General features: G+C 42.5%; 8 protein-coding genes across 8 annotated transcripts; 4 read left to right on the plus strand and 4 right to left on the minus strand.

Moving 5' to 3' along the window:
- Window positions 1–281: 281 nt before the first annotated feature.
- On the plus strand, window positions 282–4,799 carry IQG1 (Iqg1p; the record flags this gene model as incomplete). Its single annotated transcript, XM_003679177.1, has 1 exon — window positions 282–4,799. The coding sequence occupies one exon, from the start codon at window positions 282–284 to the stop codon at window positions 4,797–4,799; it is 4,518 nt and encodes a 1,505-aa protein (XP_003679225.1).
- An 89-nt stretch (window positions 4,800–4,888) lies between these two features.
- On the minus strand, window positions 4,889–6,193 carry TDEL0A06830 (uncharacterized protein; the record flags this gene model as incomplete). Its single annotated transcript, XM_003679178.1, has 1 exon — window positions 4,889–6,193. One exon carries the CDS (start codon window positions 6,191–6,193, stop codon window positions 4,889–4,891), a length of 1,305 nt encoding a protein of 434 aa, XP_003679226.1.
- Window positions 6,194–6,464: 271 nt separating this feature from the next.
- Window positions 6,465–8,189, minus strand: SRP68 (signal recognition particle subunit SRP68; the record flags this gene model as incomplete). The annotated part of the gene is made up of 1 exon (XM_003679179.1): window positions 6,465–8,189. The coding sequence occupies one exon, from the start codon at window positions 8,187–8,189 to the stop codon at window positions 6,465–6,467; it is 1,725 nt and encodes a 574-aa protein (XP_003679227.1).
- Window positions 8,190–8,471: 282 nt separating this feature from the next.
- HUT1 (UDP-galactose transporter HUT1) lies at window positions 8,472–9,476 on the plus strand (the record flags this gene model as incomplete). Its single annotated transcript, XM_003679180.1, has 1 exon — window positions 8,472–9,476. The coding sequence occupies one exon, from the start codon at window positions 8,472–8,474 to the stop codon at window positions 9,474–9,476; it is 1,005 nt and encodes a 334-aa protein (XP_003679228.1).
- A 118-nt stretch (window positions 9,477–9,594) lies between these two features.
- TDEL0A06860 (uncharacterized protein) lies at window positions 9,595–10,929 on the minus strand (the record flags this gene model as incomplete). Its single annotated transcript, XM_003679181.1, has 1 exon — window positions 9,595–10,929. The coding sequence occupies one exon, from the start codon at window positions 10,927–10,929 to the stop codon at window positions 9,595–9,597; it is 1,335 nt and encodes a 444-aa protein (XP_003679229.1).
- Window positions 10,930–11,040: 111 nt separating this feature from the next.
- RBD2 (putative rhomboid protease RBD2) lies at window positions 11,041–11,844 on the plus strand (the record flags this gene model as incomplete). The annotated part of the gene is made up of 1 exon (XM_003679182.1): window positions 11,041–11,844. One exon carries the CDS (start codon window positions 11,041–11,043, stop codon window positions 11,842–11,844), a length of 804 nt encoding a protein of 267 aa, XP_003679230.1.
- A 63-nt stretch (window positions 11,845–11,907) lies between these two features.
- MRPS17 (mitochondrial 37S ribosomal protein uS17m) lies at window positions 11,908–12,600 on the minus strand (the record flags this gene model as incomplete). The annotated part of the gene is made up of 1 exon (XM_003679183.1): window positions 11,908–12,600. One exon carries the CDS (start codon window positions 12,598–12,600, stop codon window positions 11,908–11,910), a length of 693 nt encoding a protein of 230 aa, XP_003679231.1.
- A 411-nt stretch (window positions 12,601–13,011) lies between these two features.
- TDEL0A06890 (uncharacterized protein) lies at window positions 13,012–14,355 on the plus strand (the record flags this gene model as incomplete). Its single annotated transcript, XM_003679184.1, has 1 exon — window positions 13,012–14,355. The coding sequence occupies one exon, from the start codon at window positions 13,012–13,014 to the stop codon at window positions 14,353–14,355; it is 1,344 nt and encodes a 447-aa protein (XP_003679232.1).
- Window positions 14,356–14,445: the final 90 nt, after the last annotated feature.

The raw sequence follows: 14,445 nt of genomic DNA on the forward strand, positions 1-14,445 counted from the left end.
ATCAATGTAAGCTCAACAAATCAAACTCTCGGCGGCTAATGGTATTATTCTTGCAGAAGCTTTTCTCGTTGACAGTGATATCTTAGCCAGACTTTCCCAATTGGCAAATGACACTAATTAGGAAAAGTATAAACAGTTGAAATCTTCACGAATCATCACTGAAGGGAAGGAAGTCAACCTTGTCTAATGACCCTCAATTCACTTGAATTTAACAGATATTGATTCTAGGCGGCTACAATTGGTATAGTACCACCGGATTTTGTGAACGCGGCTCTTGACAAATGCCCACACTTACGGGATCTCCTACGAGATCTACGAACAATGCATTCCTGGAGCGCTATGTTAGAAACGTATCGCCCGAGAAGCCACTGACACCAATCTCACCATCTAAGATGAATTCCTCAGCTAAACTCGAAGAGGGTTTTAAGCCCTCTATCTCGCTTAAAGCTGAAAAAGAGAATATGTTCAAAGAACCTTCTTTCAAAGTTGGCAACACTTCAGTCACTTCACCTATGAAATTGGCACCTTACAAAACTGAACGTACATTACAAACTGCCACTATTAGACCCCCAGTCGATATCTCAGGCCTCTCTAATAATCAAAAATCCTATTATGAATTCCTTTGTCGGGTCGGTGAAGTTAAAAGATGGATTGAAAAGGTAACTGGAGAAACGCTACCAAATGAACTCGACCTTTGTGTTGGGGACAGTTTTCGAAATGGTGTCTACCTGGCCATTCTTACTCAAAAGATCAATCCTGAACTAGCGCCAACAATATACGCGCAGGGCGAAAAGTTGCAATTTAAACACACTCAGAATATTAATGCTTTTTTCTCACTAGTTGATCATGTTGGTCTCCCTGAATCCTTCAGATTTGAATTACAGGACCTGTATAACAAGAAGGATCTTCCGCAAGTCTTTGAAACACTTTACATTTTGATTACGATCATCAATAAAAAATGGCCTATGAAAACTCCTCCACTCGAATCCCTTTCAGGACAGCTTGCTTTCTCCCAAGAAGATTTGAAAACATGTCAAAGAGCCTGGCCAAGAATTCGTGATTTTAAATCTCTTAGTGTTAGCCCGATAGGGTCTCCAAGTAGCAAAAGAGTAGGGATAACAAAGAAACCTGGCTTAATTGAGGATTTTGGAAGTTACGATAAAATTGATAGAAATAGCAGTCCTAACCCTTCAACACCGACCAAGAGCATTAAGACTTCGGCGCCTCCCCAGCTATCCCCTCCCAGCCAAACACCAGCTCTGTTTTCTTCACCAAAGACTACTACAGATCTCAGTCCAAAATCTCCTTCTAGAATACCCAGTTTCAAGACGGTGGATCATGATATTTTGTCAAGAACGCCGCACTTAGAATACAGTCCAATAAGGAACTCAACATTATCATATTATTCCCCAACAATTTCGAAGTATTTGACTTATGACACAGACTTCTACATGAGGAGAAGCCAAGCCAGAGAAAGTGACGTTGAGTTCTATCAAACTCATAAATATGGGCCAATCGATTATTCCCCAAAGAGAAGGCACCAGATGACAGAGGAAGAGTTTTTAGATCAAGTGCTTAAAATTCAAGGAACATGCCGCGCTGTTAACATAAGATTTGACTTGTACATTCAAAGAAACCTTCTAAAATTGTTTGGTAAGGAAATACTACTCCTTCAGTCATACATAAGGGCTCAACCTTTAAGAAGCAGGCCTGTCATTCAAAGCATCTTATCAGAAACGTCCGGCTCTCTGCAAGAAATAACATCTGTCCAAGCATATTTGAGAGGCCAACGAAATCGGAATATTTTAGACAACTATCGACTAAGGCTATTGAGACAAGAACCAACGATCGAGAATCTGCAAATGTTTTCTAAGGGTCTAGTCACACGCCGTAAAGCTCATCAGCTTTGGAACAATATATGCAGCTCAGATGTGCCGCTCAGGAAGTTGCAATCAGTGCTCAAGGGTTTACTTCAGCGATCGGTAATAGGTCAAGAAGCCTATATTCCTTCCGGCCAAGTCAACCAGGTAAAGAACTTACAAGGTCTATGTAGAGGCATTCTACAGAGGAAAGCTCGGAAGCTACAACTACGAAACTTGGATGCTAGCATTTGCTCAGTTTTGTACCAATTTCAAAGTATTGTCAGAGGAAACGTCAGACGTGAGTCTTTGGATTCTCTTGTGAACTTGCTTGAGTATCAGACTGAGCTCATAGGCACTTTGTCCGCTTGCCTTCGGGGAAGATCGAAGCGTCGGACGTTGGAAAGAGTTGGTCGAGAAGACTATGAAGACATTCGTTCACTAAATTGCCTACAGGGAGTAATAAGAGGTGTTTTGGTCAGGTACACTTTGGATTTGGTGGATGACATAATAGAATACAATGACCTACATCATCTGCAGTCCAGACTGAAAGGGTATGTGCTGCGATCCCGGCTTTTGATGCGATCCTCGATGTTTCGCCGAAATGCTCGATCCATAGTGTTAATTCAGAGCACGATTAGGATGCATTTACAACGGAAAGCTTACTTGGAGTTGATGGAGTGCCCTAATCCAACTATATGGAGTGTGAGAAAGTTTTGCCCTTTATTAAACAACATCGGAACTATCGAAGAGGCTCAGAATAAGCTAGAGGGATCTCAAGCACAGCTTGATTCCGAAAATTCTAGAAAAGAGAAACTTGAGAAAGATATCAGACAGCAACTCGATATGCTTGAAGTCCTTGAATCATATGATTTACAGACAGAATATTCAGGTGACTCAAATGAAATTTCAGTCCCCAGACGCAGGTATCCAACTTTCGAAAAATTATTTTATCTGCTTCAAGTTGATCCTTCATATTGGGCGCTTGTTTACTCCAGAAATCCGGACTTCTTTTTACGTAATGTTTACGTTACGTTCAGCACCGTCAACCAGAAAATGAGAGATAGAGAGAAAATGCTATTTGTAAGGCTACTTGTTGAGATTTTGAAGCTCGAATTATCTGAAGCACTCACAATTGAACAATTCTCTGAAAAACAAAATGCCGTATGGATGGTGCTATTGAACCTCTTTCTACAGAGAGAATATCCAGAGCTTTTCAATCTTTTTGTGCCCCTACTGAAATTCATTGCTGATCCAAAAACGCAATTTGAAAGCAATCCCTCTGTTATATACCGAGGTATACACGGTGTACATGCAGCAAGCAGTTCGACAGCAGTTGAAGATCAAAGCACATCAGCAACATTCATCAACAACCTCCAAAACATTTGGCACTCAATCGAACTATTATCAATGCTATTCAGCAAGCAGCTGTCGAAGATTCCATTGGAAGTTAGACTCATCTGCACAAAACTCTTCTGTTCCGCCGCTGATAAAAACGCAGACGAGAATGAGACTTTAAAAGCAATCTCAGTGGTACTGATTAATTGCTTCTCTGCTGAGTATCTCAGGAACAGAGCGCATTATGGATTCAATGAGGCATCACGAGGTGAAGTAGATCAGAAAATTGAGGTGCTGTTGAGCGCCTCGATGAAGGTCTTTTCCGGAAGCAGATTTACTGGTTACCATGATCCTCTTAATGCTTACGCCCAAGAAATAACTGTTCAGGTCAAGGAGCTACTGTTCAGTGTATTATTAGACCCTCAATATGAACAAGAAGGCGAATGTATTATCTATCAAGACATGATATCGGCGAATCCTCAACTCGAAATATTGGGCGAAAAGGTTTTGATGATTACTTCAGAGTTTCAAGAGAACTTGGCCTTTTTCCCTGACGAGGATATCATTCATGATATACTCAAGAAGGTCCCAGATCCGAATGCAACTCCTCCTACTGGCAGAGTCGTATTAGACTTGACACCAACTGTTTATCGTTTTTTGGTGAGCGACGATAGAACTAGGAAACTTTATGATCAAGTCAAACGAGCGTTTATCTACATGATGCAAATCGAAGATGTCAGCACGGATCTATATGACCTGGCGTTAAGCTGCGTTCTACCACAGGATGAGCCACGTTTCCAAGCTCTGGTCAATTCAAATCGCCAAATTCAAAATGACCCAATGATCCAATCTTTGGTACCGTCAAACTATTTTGATTTGAAAAACTCAACGCTGAAGAAGATACATGAACTGGAAAACATGGGCACCATCAATCCAGCTGGAAACAGACTCCAAAATTTCTTGAATGATATTGCAAATACCATTAAGAACCCCCATTATGCTATAGACTACGTTACTCAGGAACTTTATGTGACCAACAAAACTCTAAACGATGTATCCAAGATTAATCAATCGCTTGAGAGCGCTTTATCGCAACAGAAAATGTCAATTAACAGAGCATTCCAGGGAATCCAACAATCCAGATCATTCGAGTCTAACCATAAAAGTACTTTAGGAAACTTGAAAGATGCATACAAGAAAGTACAGCACAGAAAAGGTAACGAACTTGAAGGCCTGAAGTTTAAATGGTCCACAAGACAGCTTTATGAGAAGGGAGTAATCAAATCAATTACGGGCGAAAGACTTGCTGAGCAAAAAATCAAGGTATTTGGGTCTAGTGGTCCGAAGTTTCCTGATATCACCTTTAAGATCTCCACTTCTGATGGTGTGAAGTATGGTATCCAGCTGTTAGACAAAAGGAAAGGTCCTGAAAAGAGACATTCAGAGTCCGTTGACTCTTTTAGCCTCAAAGGCTTACTTCAGTCTCAAGTCGGGACTAAGGTCGATGATTTGAGCTTGTTCGGCGGAAAGGTTCATGCTAATACTAGAGCTTTACTGAGCTTAATTGTCTCGGCCTTTTTGAAAGCTGAGGTTCAAATGTAAATGTAAATCAGTTCAGAAGACCGGCTTCTAAATTGATTACTATGTAACACTAGCGTACAATAAAATATATCTACAAGCGCGAATAGCCATTATTGAGGGCACTCTTCAAAGGTTTCTTGAATCTGCTTGAGCTCCTGGATCCTTAGGTATGTTAAATAAAGATTGAAGGTTTGGCGAGCAACCGAGAGTATGCCACATCCAAGAACATTGAAAACCATCCGCACTTCATTTGGTGACCCACTGGGTGTACATTGATATGACAATTTGTCTTGAAGCCAAACAAAAGCATCAAATAGCTTACCGCCAAGTAGACCACCCACTAGAGGCCACAGTGTGGACTCGAAGATCACATCGGACCACGAAGTCTCAACTATAACATTGGCGTACTCATCGGAAGGAAATATATCCATGTAATCACTGGTCACACAGAAGTAAGGTCTTACAGACTTGACCATGAGCTCGTAGAGCCGCGTGAGCGTTGGAGATACGATTGTGGAATGAAACAGGACCAACAAATTGGCAGCTGAAACAATGTTGGAAACGATATTTGGTGATTTACCAGCGTAATGACCGGCTCTCACGGTGAAAACTAATGAGTATATCCATTGTAGCTTCTTTAATGCAGGAAATGAGCCTCTAAGTGCTATCAAATACAGTGGGAATCCAAACACTAAAAATTGTGTTACATTAGGAACACTCATTCGACCATGCATCGTCTCTCCGTAGACATCCAAGGCTTTTGTAGTACTAACATCTAGCAAAGTTCGCAGAACTTTCTCGGGGAACAGACACCTCAATTGCCATAAACCTAATTTGAAGGTCCATTTTCCAATGTTTAAAGTTGAGAAAGCTAGGACGGTAAGCATTGTAGCTCCACTTATAATCTTTTTTAGTCGATAAGCCAGAGACAAAACCCACGAAGTGCTGGTAAATTTGACAGGTTTGGCCACAATTGGCTTCTTACATTGAGGGCAAGGTGCAATTTCTATTGGTAGTTCTGCCTGAACGTATGGATATCTGACGAAGCTATCGAAACCTAGAATATTGCCAATCAGAATAACAGACATATCAGCCGTGCCTGCCCAAAACTCCCAAAATAAGGGTAGAGAACCAATCATTTCAGTCGGAGGAATAGTCTTTTGAAAGTCCCTATGACAGTCGATGGCATTACATATCTTTCTTTTCAATTCATCCTGAAAGGGCTCAAATCCACAATCTGGGGCCCATTTGCCTTGTTGAGAAGACTTGTTCAAATCAAAGAGCCACTTGAAGTAGCAATCTTTGTGGATATCCAGCTTACAACCACACTCGTGTCTCGTCCAGGAACGGTTTAAAGTTGATTCTTCTAGGCAAATCCAGCAAAGTCCTTTCCTTTTACGCAGACCAGCAAACATAATCAATATGGTATGAATAATAATGCTAACAAGTAGCGTACAGGACTTCCATAAAAATTGTAGGACTTCAAGTCATTTTTAGGATCTTAAAGGTCTAATACCCTGGTTATCATCCCTCAACTCATCGCATATTGCTTGCAAGATTCACGTGCTACACATCCAAGTTGCAACGAGTAGTCAAAGCTTGTGGTAGATCAATTTTATATGATTATGTAATTCGTACAAATAGTACAAGGCCGAATCATCAGTATCATCGACCTTGGTGAGGCCTTTAACGGCCAAAAAGCCCTAAGAATCCACGTTTCTTGGTAGGTTCTTGATCTTGTTCCACTTCGGCGTCCTGGACTGGCTTTGATTCATTATCGTAGTCATTTGATGGCGCACTTTCACTTTCGTAATCAATGTAGTTAAAAGCCAGATCGAAGAGTGACGGTTTGCTTTGAACAGGCCTCATCTTTGGTCTCAGAGGGAAAAGATTATCCAATCTGATCCTTGCAGGCTCAATAGGTCCCGATCCTAATTGCTCGATTACCGATGGATCATAAGGGCTGCGGAAAACGTCAGCGACAGATTTTTCGTATTCTGCAAGAGCCATCACTTCTTTGAGTTTCTGCATTATGTTGTTGCGTAAGTTTTCTATCGTAGTTTTGGTCAATAGATCACCGGGGAGAGAGTACTCACTCACTTCGCCAGCATTAGCAACAGCATTGTCCAATATCTCGAGAGAGTGAAGATACAGTGCCAATGAGTTTCTATAGTGATATTTCTCCGCGTGTACGTAGGCCAGACGGAAAGATATCTTGGCCTCATAGTATGCTTGGCATAGTTGTAGTTGTGCCAATAGTTCATCGTCTGAATATACACCTGGTAATTCCATCACCTCCCTCAATGATTTTAAGATATTTTTAGTGGACCTTTCAAATTGGCTAAAAGAAAAACCAGCCAAGTTATCGTCGCGCAATATAGAGGCGAATAGAACGTTGAACTTGATGTATACTAGAAGAATTTGGTCATTCTCATGTGAATTGATGCCCTCCTCTTCATCATCTCCTTCCTCGTGATACGACGTACGAATTTCTTGCTTCTCTAGAGCCTGTTGCCATTTAAGTAGTCTTTCACTGAACTGGGCTGGAGACGTTGCTTGGATGTTCTCTGCTTCGTTGATTAATTGCTCAACTTGAGGGTCATTCACCTGAGCAATGAATGCTCTGTATTCGATCTTCTTGATAGAAACACCTTTCTCCATTTCGATATCTGGTAACTCTGCCTTAAAGCCATTTGCCAAAATCAATTTGGCCAGTTCATCGTCTTCTTGCTCCGCAGCTCTGACTTGTGTAACAATAAAATTTTGTAAATCAGAAGCTGATATGATCTTGCCAGCGTGTTGTTTCAACGAGTAATCATACTTAGACTGCAAGAACTCATAGACAGTCTCAGGCAAGGCATCTGACTTACACAAGTGAGAAAGTGCAGCGAAACAAACAGCCAAATTGCGAGCGATCTTTCCACTCTCTTTGTCCTTGGAGAATTTTCCATTAAGCAGATATTCCGCTTGCGCCAATCTTGCGTATATGATATATTGCGCTCTCGTGATCCATAGTTTCTCATTTATAGTCAATTCAACCAAGTTTTGGCTGGTTTTCACTGCTTTCTTCAACCGGGTGCCCACAACCTTCTTCTCGTTACTCTTGAATCTTCCTCTTTGACGTGCTCTTAGTTTTAACATCTCAGAGAGAGCTAGATCCCTTTCTGCATGTAACAAAACTAATACACCGTATAGTTTACTCTTCTTATCATAATCTGCACTCGTAATCTTGTCATATTTCTCATTGGCTGAATATTTCTTCGTATTCTTGTTTACCAATTGGCATCTATGTCTCAACTTCTGCAACTTCCGATTTAACTTTTCATGATATCTCTGGAAATCTTGAGGTGTTTCCAACAGCTGTTCCACACGACTACCATAAGTGGCCACAATTGGCGAGAATGCACCCATCTTGACTCCAAATATGACTTCAGTTGACTGCTACGTCCCGTCGAAACAGTCCTTTCTTGCTAGTTTAGGCTTGAAATTGTAAGTTTTGAAAAATTTTAATTTTTACCCAGGAAGCCCTTATGTAAATATTGAATAGATGGCCTTGATTAGAGAACAATAGCCCACCAAACAGGTTGATTGACGTCTCACGGCTGTGATATTGATGTCTGAAAGTGCCAATTGAGATTTCCTTGTTTTTGTTCGAATTTTTGACGGTAAGATCTCAAGAAGTTCGATTTGCGAATGGAGAGAAGTGCACCTAAGCTGTTGTTTTGTGCGGGTGGGATCTATGCCAGCTTCCTAACGTGGGCCCTTGTCCAGGAACCATTGAATACGAGGGTATGGCCCAACAGCGGATCTCAGTTCCAGGCTCCTGGGGTTATAGCGGCGATTCAGGCAGTCTTTGCGATGTTAGTCGGAATGGCTTATATACGATGGAAAGGTTCCAATTACAAGCCAAGCGCATTTATTCAGGATTATAAGAAGGAACTGGCTTTAATCTCGTTCACACAGAGTACTTCTACACCATTGGCGACCTTTTCACTGCAGTACGTGGATTACCTCACGTACATGCTAGCGAAATCTTGCAAATTGATCCCGGTGCTCTCTGTACATTTGCTGCTTTACAGGACCCCAATATCCCGAACCAAAAAACTTGTGGCGCTCCTGGTGAGTGCTGGTGTGGCTATTTTTACAATTGGTGGATCTAAAGGCAAGAGTATACAGAATGATACACCTCTTTCGATCACTGGGTTTGGCTTTTTGGCTCTCAGTCTTTTCCTAGACGGTATGACCAACGCTACACAGGATGAATTGCTTAGGAAGAATAGAGAAAGACAAAAGATAGAGAAGGAAAATGCGATTACTGGCGCCCATCTAATGTTCGCACTTAATCTTTTCATCATATCATACAACCTTGTATATTTGGGATTAATTGACAGATCCCAAGTGCTTCAAACAAAGTCGTTGGTAGCCTCAGACCCGGAGATACTTCGTTATCTCATCATCTATGCTTTTTGTGGGGCCGTGGGTCAATGCTTTATTTTCTTTACTTTAGAAGAGTATGGATCTTTGGTACTTGTACTAATAACTGTCACTAGAAAAATGATCTCGATGTTACTGAGTATAGTAGTGTTTGGGAAAAAGGTCAATACCGTGCAATGGCTAGGGATATTGGCCGTTTTTGGCGGTATTTCGTGGGAAGCCCTTGCCAAGAGGAGCAAACCCCAAAAACCCAAGTCTCAATAGTTAGACTACAACCTGAGACTAGTGATGCGCAACTGATAGAAATTACTACCTTATACTGTATAGTTAATACACTTTTAAGTGTCTGCTTTGCATTACTAAATTCTATCACTTCTATAAATTATGAGGAAGCTTCACGAGTTTGCTTCAGCCTTTCTCTCAATTCGGGATCCCATGCGTATACGAATAGGCCCTTGACACCTCTAGTGAGAAGAACGTTGATACTGTTCATGATAATTTTGTTCTTGACGTGGTCAACCTCCTTTATGTTTTTCTTCTTAGTGAACCCAGCATGATCGTCATATAGCTCAGGCTTTAACTTGATGCGGTCATTTGCAGCGTCGTAACTAACAGATCTACCCAAGATAACACCAGCATAGTTGAGATCAAACCCTTGAATGGTGTAAACACTACCAACCTCGTCAATCGTATCAGCTCTTTCACTCCAAGGTAACACGGCTCTAGGCGTATACCTATCCCAACGTACCTTGAAATTATCCCCACATGTAACAAAATAGTCCTTTCCGTCCAGTCTATAAGGAAAGTCATAAGTCGCCAACATTCTGCATTGACCATATTTGGCATCTAATTCTTTGAGGGCATCGTACATGGCTCCGCAGTCTTCCCATACTCTGAAGTCAAAGTCCTCTGGGCCAGCCGTTTTGCAGCTCTTGGGGTATTCGGGTATCACACCTTCCGTGCTAATCTCATCTATCCATTGGAGAACATCCTTGGGTGCAGCAACACGGAATTGCTGCTTTAGGTTATACCAATCTCTCTTATCCGAAGGGATTTTGTCAAAATAAGATTTCAAATTGGCTCCATTCTTGGTATCCTCCTCCCAGTAACAACCCATCCTCAGCGCTTGCTTATCATCGTAAACCAAAATCAAAACTTTGGCTAGCGAAAGCAACTCTTGCAAATGATTCTCGCCATAAAACCTCTTGAACGCATCTTTTGATGTGGCCAACAGGTGAGCTTCATCTACAATAACAACGTCAGCCATCTCATTCTTCTTTTGCAAAGCATTGATAAGGGAAGTTGGACGTTCCAATGACGACCTAGAAATGTATTTGAACCCTTTACTTATTCTCAAATAAAGTTTTAACATCTCAGGATGGTTGACCACTAGAAAGTTCTTAGTTCCATGAAGTATATCATCGCTTCCACTTCCACTAGACAAACGCTGGATCTCATTAAACAGAGAATTGAGCACGACCGATTTACCAGTACCTGCGTCACCTTGAATCACAAACATAGCCGGCTGATCGCCATTGTAGCTCTTGAGGTGATTTCTGGTAAACTCTAACACTTTCTGCCTCAATTCTGTCTGTTCCTGCGAAAGCTTTACATGGGACAACTTATCCACAGCAATTGACTGAGCAGCATCCTGTGCTGCTCTTCCAGCCCTCCTAGCATGCTTAAATCCGGTTGTCATTAGTCTCTTGCAAAGCATTGTTCATCTTTTTTAGTGTTATTTTTTCACTTGGCAGGCCCTATTAAACTTTCCTTGCATAGAAAGGAGAGATCAATCGAGCCAATAGAGATCGCTAGCAGCCTATCCAAGATGAATTGGTCTGCCATCACGTCGCCCAATGGTCAGCCACCATCGGCTTTGACAACAGGTCTCGCAGCCTTCCTTACCCTCCTATTTCTATTGAACAAGATCATTCCGATCTTCGATGCTATGACACTGTCGCCCCAATCGATGTTCAATATCGGTAGATTATCGAACTATCCGTTGGCACATCTTTCGTTTTTTCACCTTTTCTTTAATGTCATCTCTTTGATGGGTCCCTTAAACCTTTTTGAATCCCAACATGGTACAGTGCACACTGGTGTAGTTTTGAACCTTGCTGCTGTGATTACGGGCCTGTTATATTGTTTATTTGGTCGCTTGGCTTATCCCGATGCCAGTGTTGCTGGAGCCAGTGGTTGGTGTTTTACAATGTTTGGGTATTTTGGTTTAAAAGAGTCTGCCCTTCACCCAAGATACCACATACCGGGCTCGAACTTTGCCTTTCCCACAGTACTATCACCACTAGTTCTCCTGATTTTGATCTCGATCTTTGTGCCAGGGGTCAGCTTCTGGGGTCACTTCTTTGCCCTTATGGTCGGATACTTTATTGGTTCGAAGGAAAAGGTGTTCCGTAAGATTATGCCACCTTCATGGATTATCCAGAAGATTGAGGAGAAGGCAGAGCCACTGATTGCTTTGATTCCTTCATGGGTCAAGTTTTACAGAGAAAAGGATATGACTGAGAGAGACACGCAGAAGTACAGCTCAGTATTTGTAGCTGAGGATTCATTACCTTTGCACAATGCGCCAGAACCCACCCGTACCGGTGGTAGAGTCCTAGGTACCGCCTAGGGATTATACTTTTGTTATGGAATTAATTTATAGTTTTATGTACAGGATATACGTTCATGCAAGTTACAATTCTTGTAAAATATGCTTTCTCATTATGTTCTTTCTAATGTTTTTCTTCAACGATTCTGGATCGGAGACACCATGCTCTCTTAGAAACTGGAAGCCTTTCTCATCGTCTGAACTGAGTTCCTTTATCCTATCCTGCACGTAGTCTATTCCTTCACGTTTCTGATCTACATCGGCCTGTAACGCTGACACATCCAATTGCAAGAGTTGCTTCAATGTTTCTGGGGAGAATTCTTGGATACCGTACCGCTGTTTTATTTCACTTAATTCTTCTGGAGATTTGCCTTTCGCTAAAGCTTCTTGGATAGTACGAACGTCGCGCAACAATACGCTATCACTGTTCAGCACGCGATCTGCTCTTCTCTGCAGAAATTCCTTAGTCCTTTCACCTTCCTCTTGAGTAACGTTGACCTTGGCCTGTGACTCATACAACGCAAACTGCTGACCTTTATTTTTGATAATCTCTGCGATGGCAAAGAATTTGCATTTAGACAGCGGCCTTGTGGCCTCTATGCGCACCAAATCTCCCTCGCGTGAAATCTCACCTTCATCATGCACCAAATAGTCCTTTCTATGGAACAATTCCTTATTGATCCGCTTGTTAAACACCTTGGTTTCGACACGTACTTTCACAGTCTTTTGCATCTTTCCCTGGGAGACAACAAGTCCCAAAAAATTTTGACGAGCCATCCCAAACACACAAATGCAATTGGTAGTTCTTAGACAGGCTAATCGAGCTAGAACACCCCAATTACTGCTTAATCCTGGCTCAATTGTTGATCAAAGTTGGCTGAATCTTGACCACTTTTACTGAAAATTTGTCAGATCATCGACAACGGACCTGCTCCACGTGATAGAACCTTCTTCTGACCTTCTAATAGGTTATTAATCGACCACTGGGACCTCCAATTACTACCTTTCGACCTCTTGAGTAGTTTGCGACATCTTTACTATTCTTTTCCTATCTTTATCTTTGTCATTGTAGCGAATAAGCGTTCGTATCAGCTTTAATTGATTAGTAGCGAGATTGAAAAATCCACTCCAACCTGAACAAGTTCAAGAAACCCGTCCTAGCACCTATTTAGTGGTTCTTGCACATCGATGGACCCTGCACGAGGCTCAAAACGAAGTTCTATCTCGTTCGGAAGCTATCAGAGACAACCACCCCAAAGCAATTACCTGTCTACTCCCTATGAAGGATCGGTACTTCCGCCAGGCGCTGGTAGTGGTACGACGAGTTACTATGGATCCCATTCCCCAATGTATTCGCCCTTGGATTACTCCAACCCAGTGCTGTGGCCCAGTGGATATTCTCAGTTGCACCAGTTTAGGAACTCGACATCGATGAGTGGCCCGCCCGTGTGCGAATACGAAGCTCACTATCCCCTGTTTGCCGTGGATTGGAGTGTTGATGACTACGTTTGCCTAGGCTCTTATGCGGAAGGTGGTGTAAATCGTTTACAAGTGATCAAATCGCCGGATGTGCTTAGTTGGGACCGCGTGGCAGAATGTAATGTAACTTTCCCTGTTAGCACGATCCAATGGCAACCTGCTAGGGCTCAGCCAAGGACGTTTGCCACTTGCTCAGACTCCCTAGANNGGTTTTGGTCTTTGACTGAAGACGAAACTGCCATCCAGGAACAGATCAATTTGTCCCTGTGTAAGCATAACAAGCAGCAGAGTGAGAAGGGGAAGGAACTAGTGGGCACTAATGGTGTTCTGGGTGAACTTCCGCCAATTACATCATTTCATTGGAACCCTACAGACCCCAACCTACTAATTTCAAGCTCTATCGATACCACTTGCATCGTCTGGGACCTGCAAAGTGCTAACTACATCAAGACCCAGTTGATCGCCCATGACAGCGAAGTGTTCGACGTAAGATTCCTTACACAATCAACCCAATTGTTCGCCAGTTGCGGTGGAGACGGCAGTGTACGAGTCTTTGACCTACGTTGCCTTGCTCACAGCACAATTATTTACGAACCAACAATACCCGATGGTGCACCCGATCTGCCCTCACCAACCGTTCCACCAGCTCTACTTAGACTCGAGCCCTCACCATTCGACCCTAACGTCATTGCTACGTTCGCCATAGACTCATCCAAGGTCCTTATCCTCGACATGCGCAGCCCAGGCTCTCCATTACTCACACTAGAAGCCCACACGGCTCCAATTAATCAAATCAAATGGCACCCAACCCGCAGAAACGTTCTTCTCTCAGCCAGTGATGACTGTCAGGTCCTATACTGGGACCTGAACACCCACCTCGATTCAGAATCTACCAAAGATACTACTCCGGACTCACAACCAGATTCAACAGTACAAAAACCCGCCATGTTCTACGCTTCGGGCGGACAAGAGGTAAACAACATCGTCTGGAGACCCCAGGGCGACTGGTTTGGTGCCATTAGTCACAAGAGATTCCAAACAGTCAAAATATAGCTGCTCATCGAGCTTAAATACGAACTATTCACCGATTTACAGCTTATAATGCCGGCTTGACTTCTCGGGCGATGAGCTGCAAGAAGTCAG

The sequence above is a fragment of the Torulaspora delbrueckii genome, chromosome 1, assembly GCF_000243375.1.
Source record: "Torulaspora delbrueckii CBS 1146 chromosome 1, complete genome".
In the NCBI taxonomy this organism is placed as follows: Eukaryota; Fungi; Ascomycota; class Saccharomycetes; order Saccharomycetales; family Saccharomycetaceae; genus Torulaspora; species Torulaspora delbrueckii.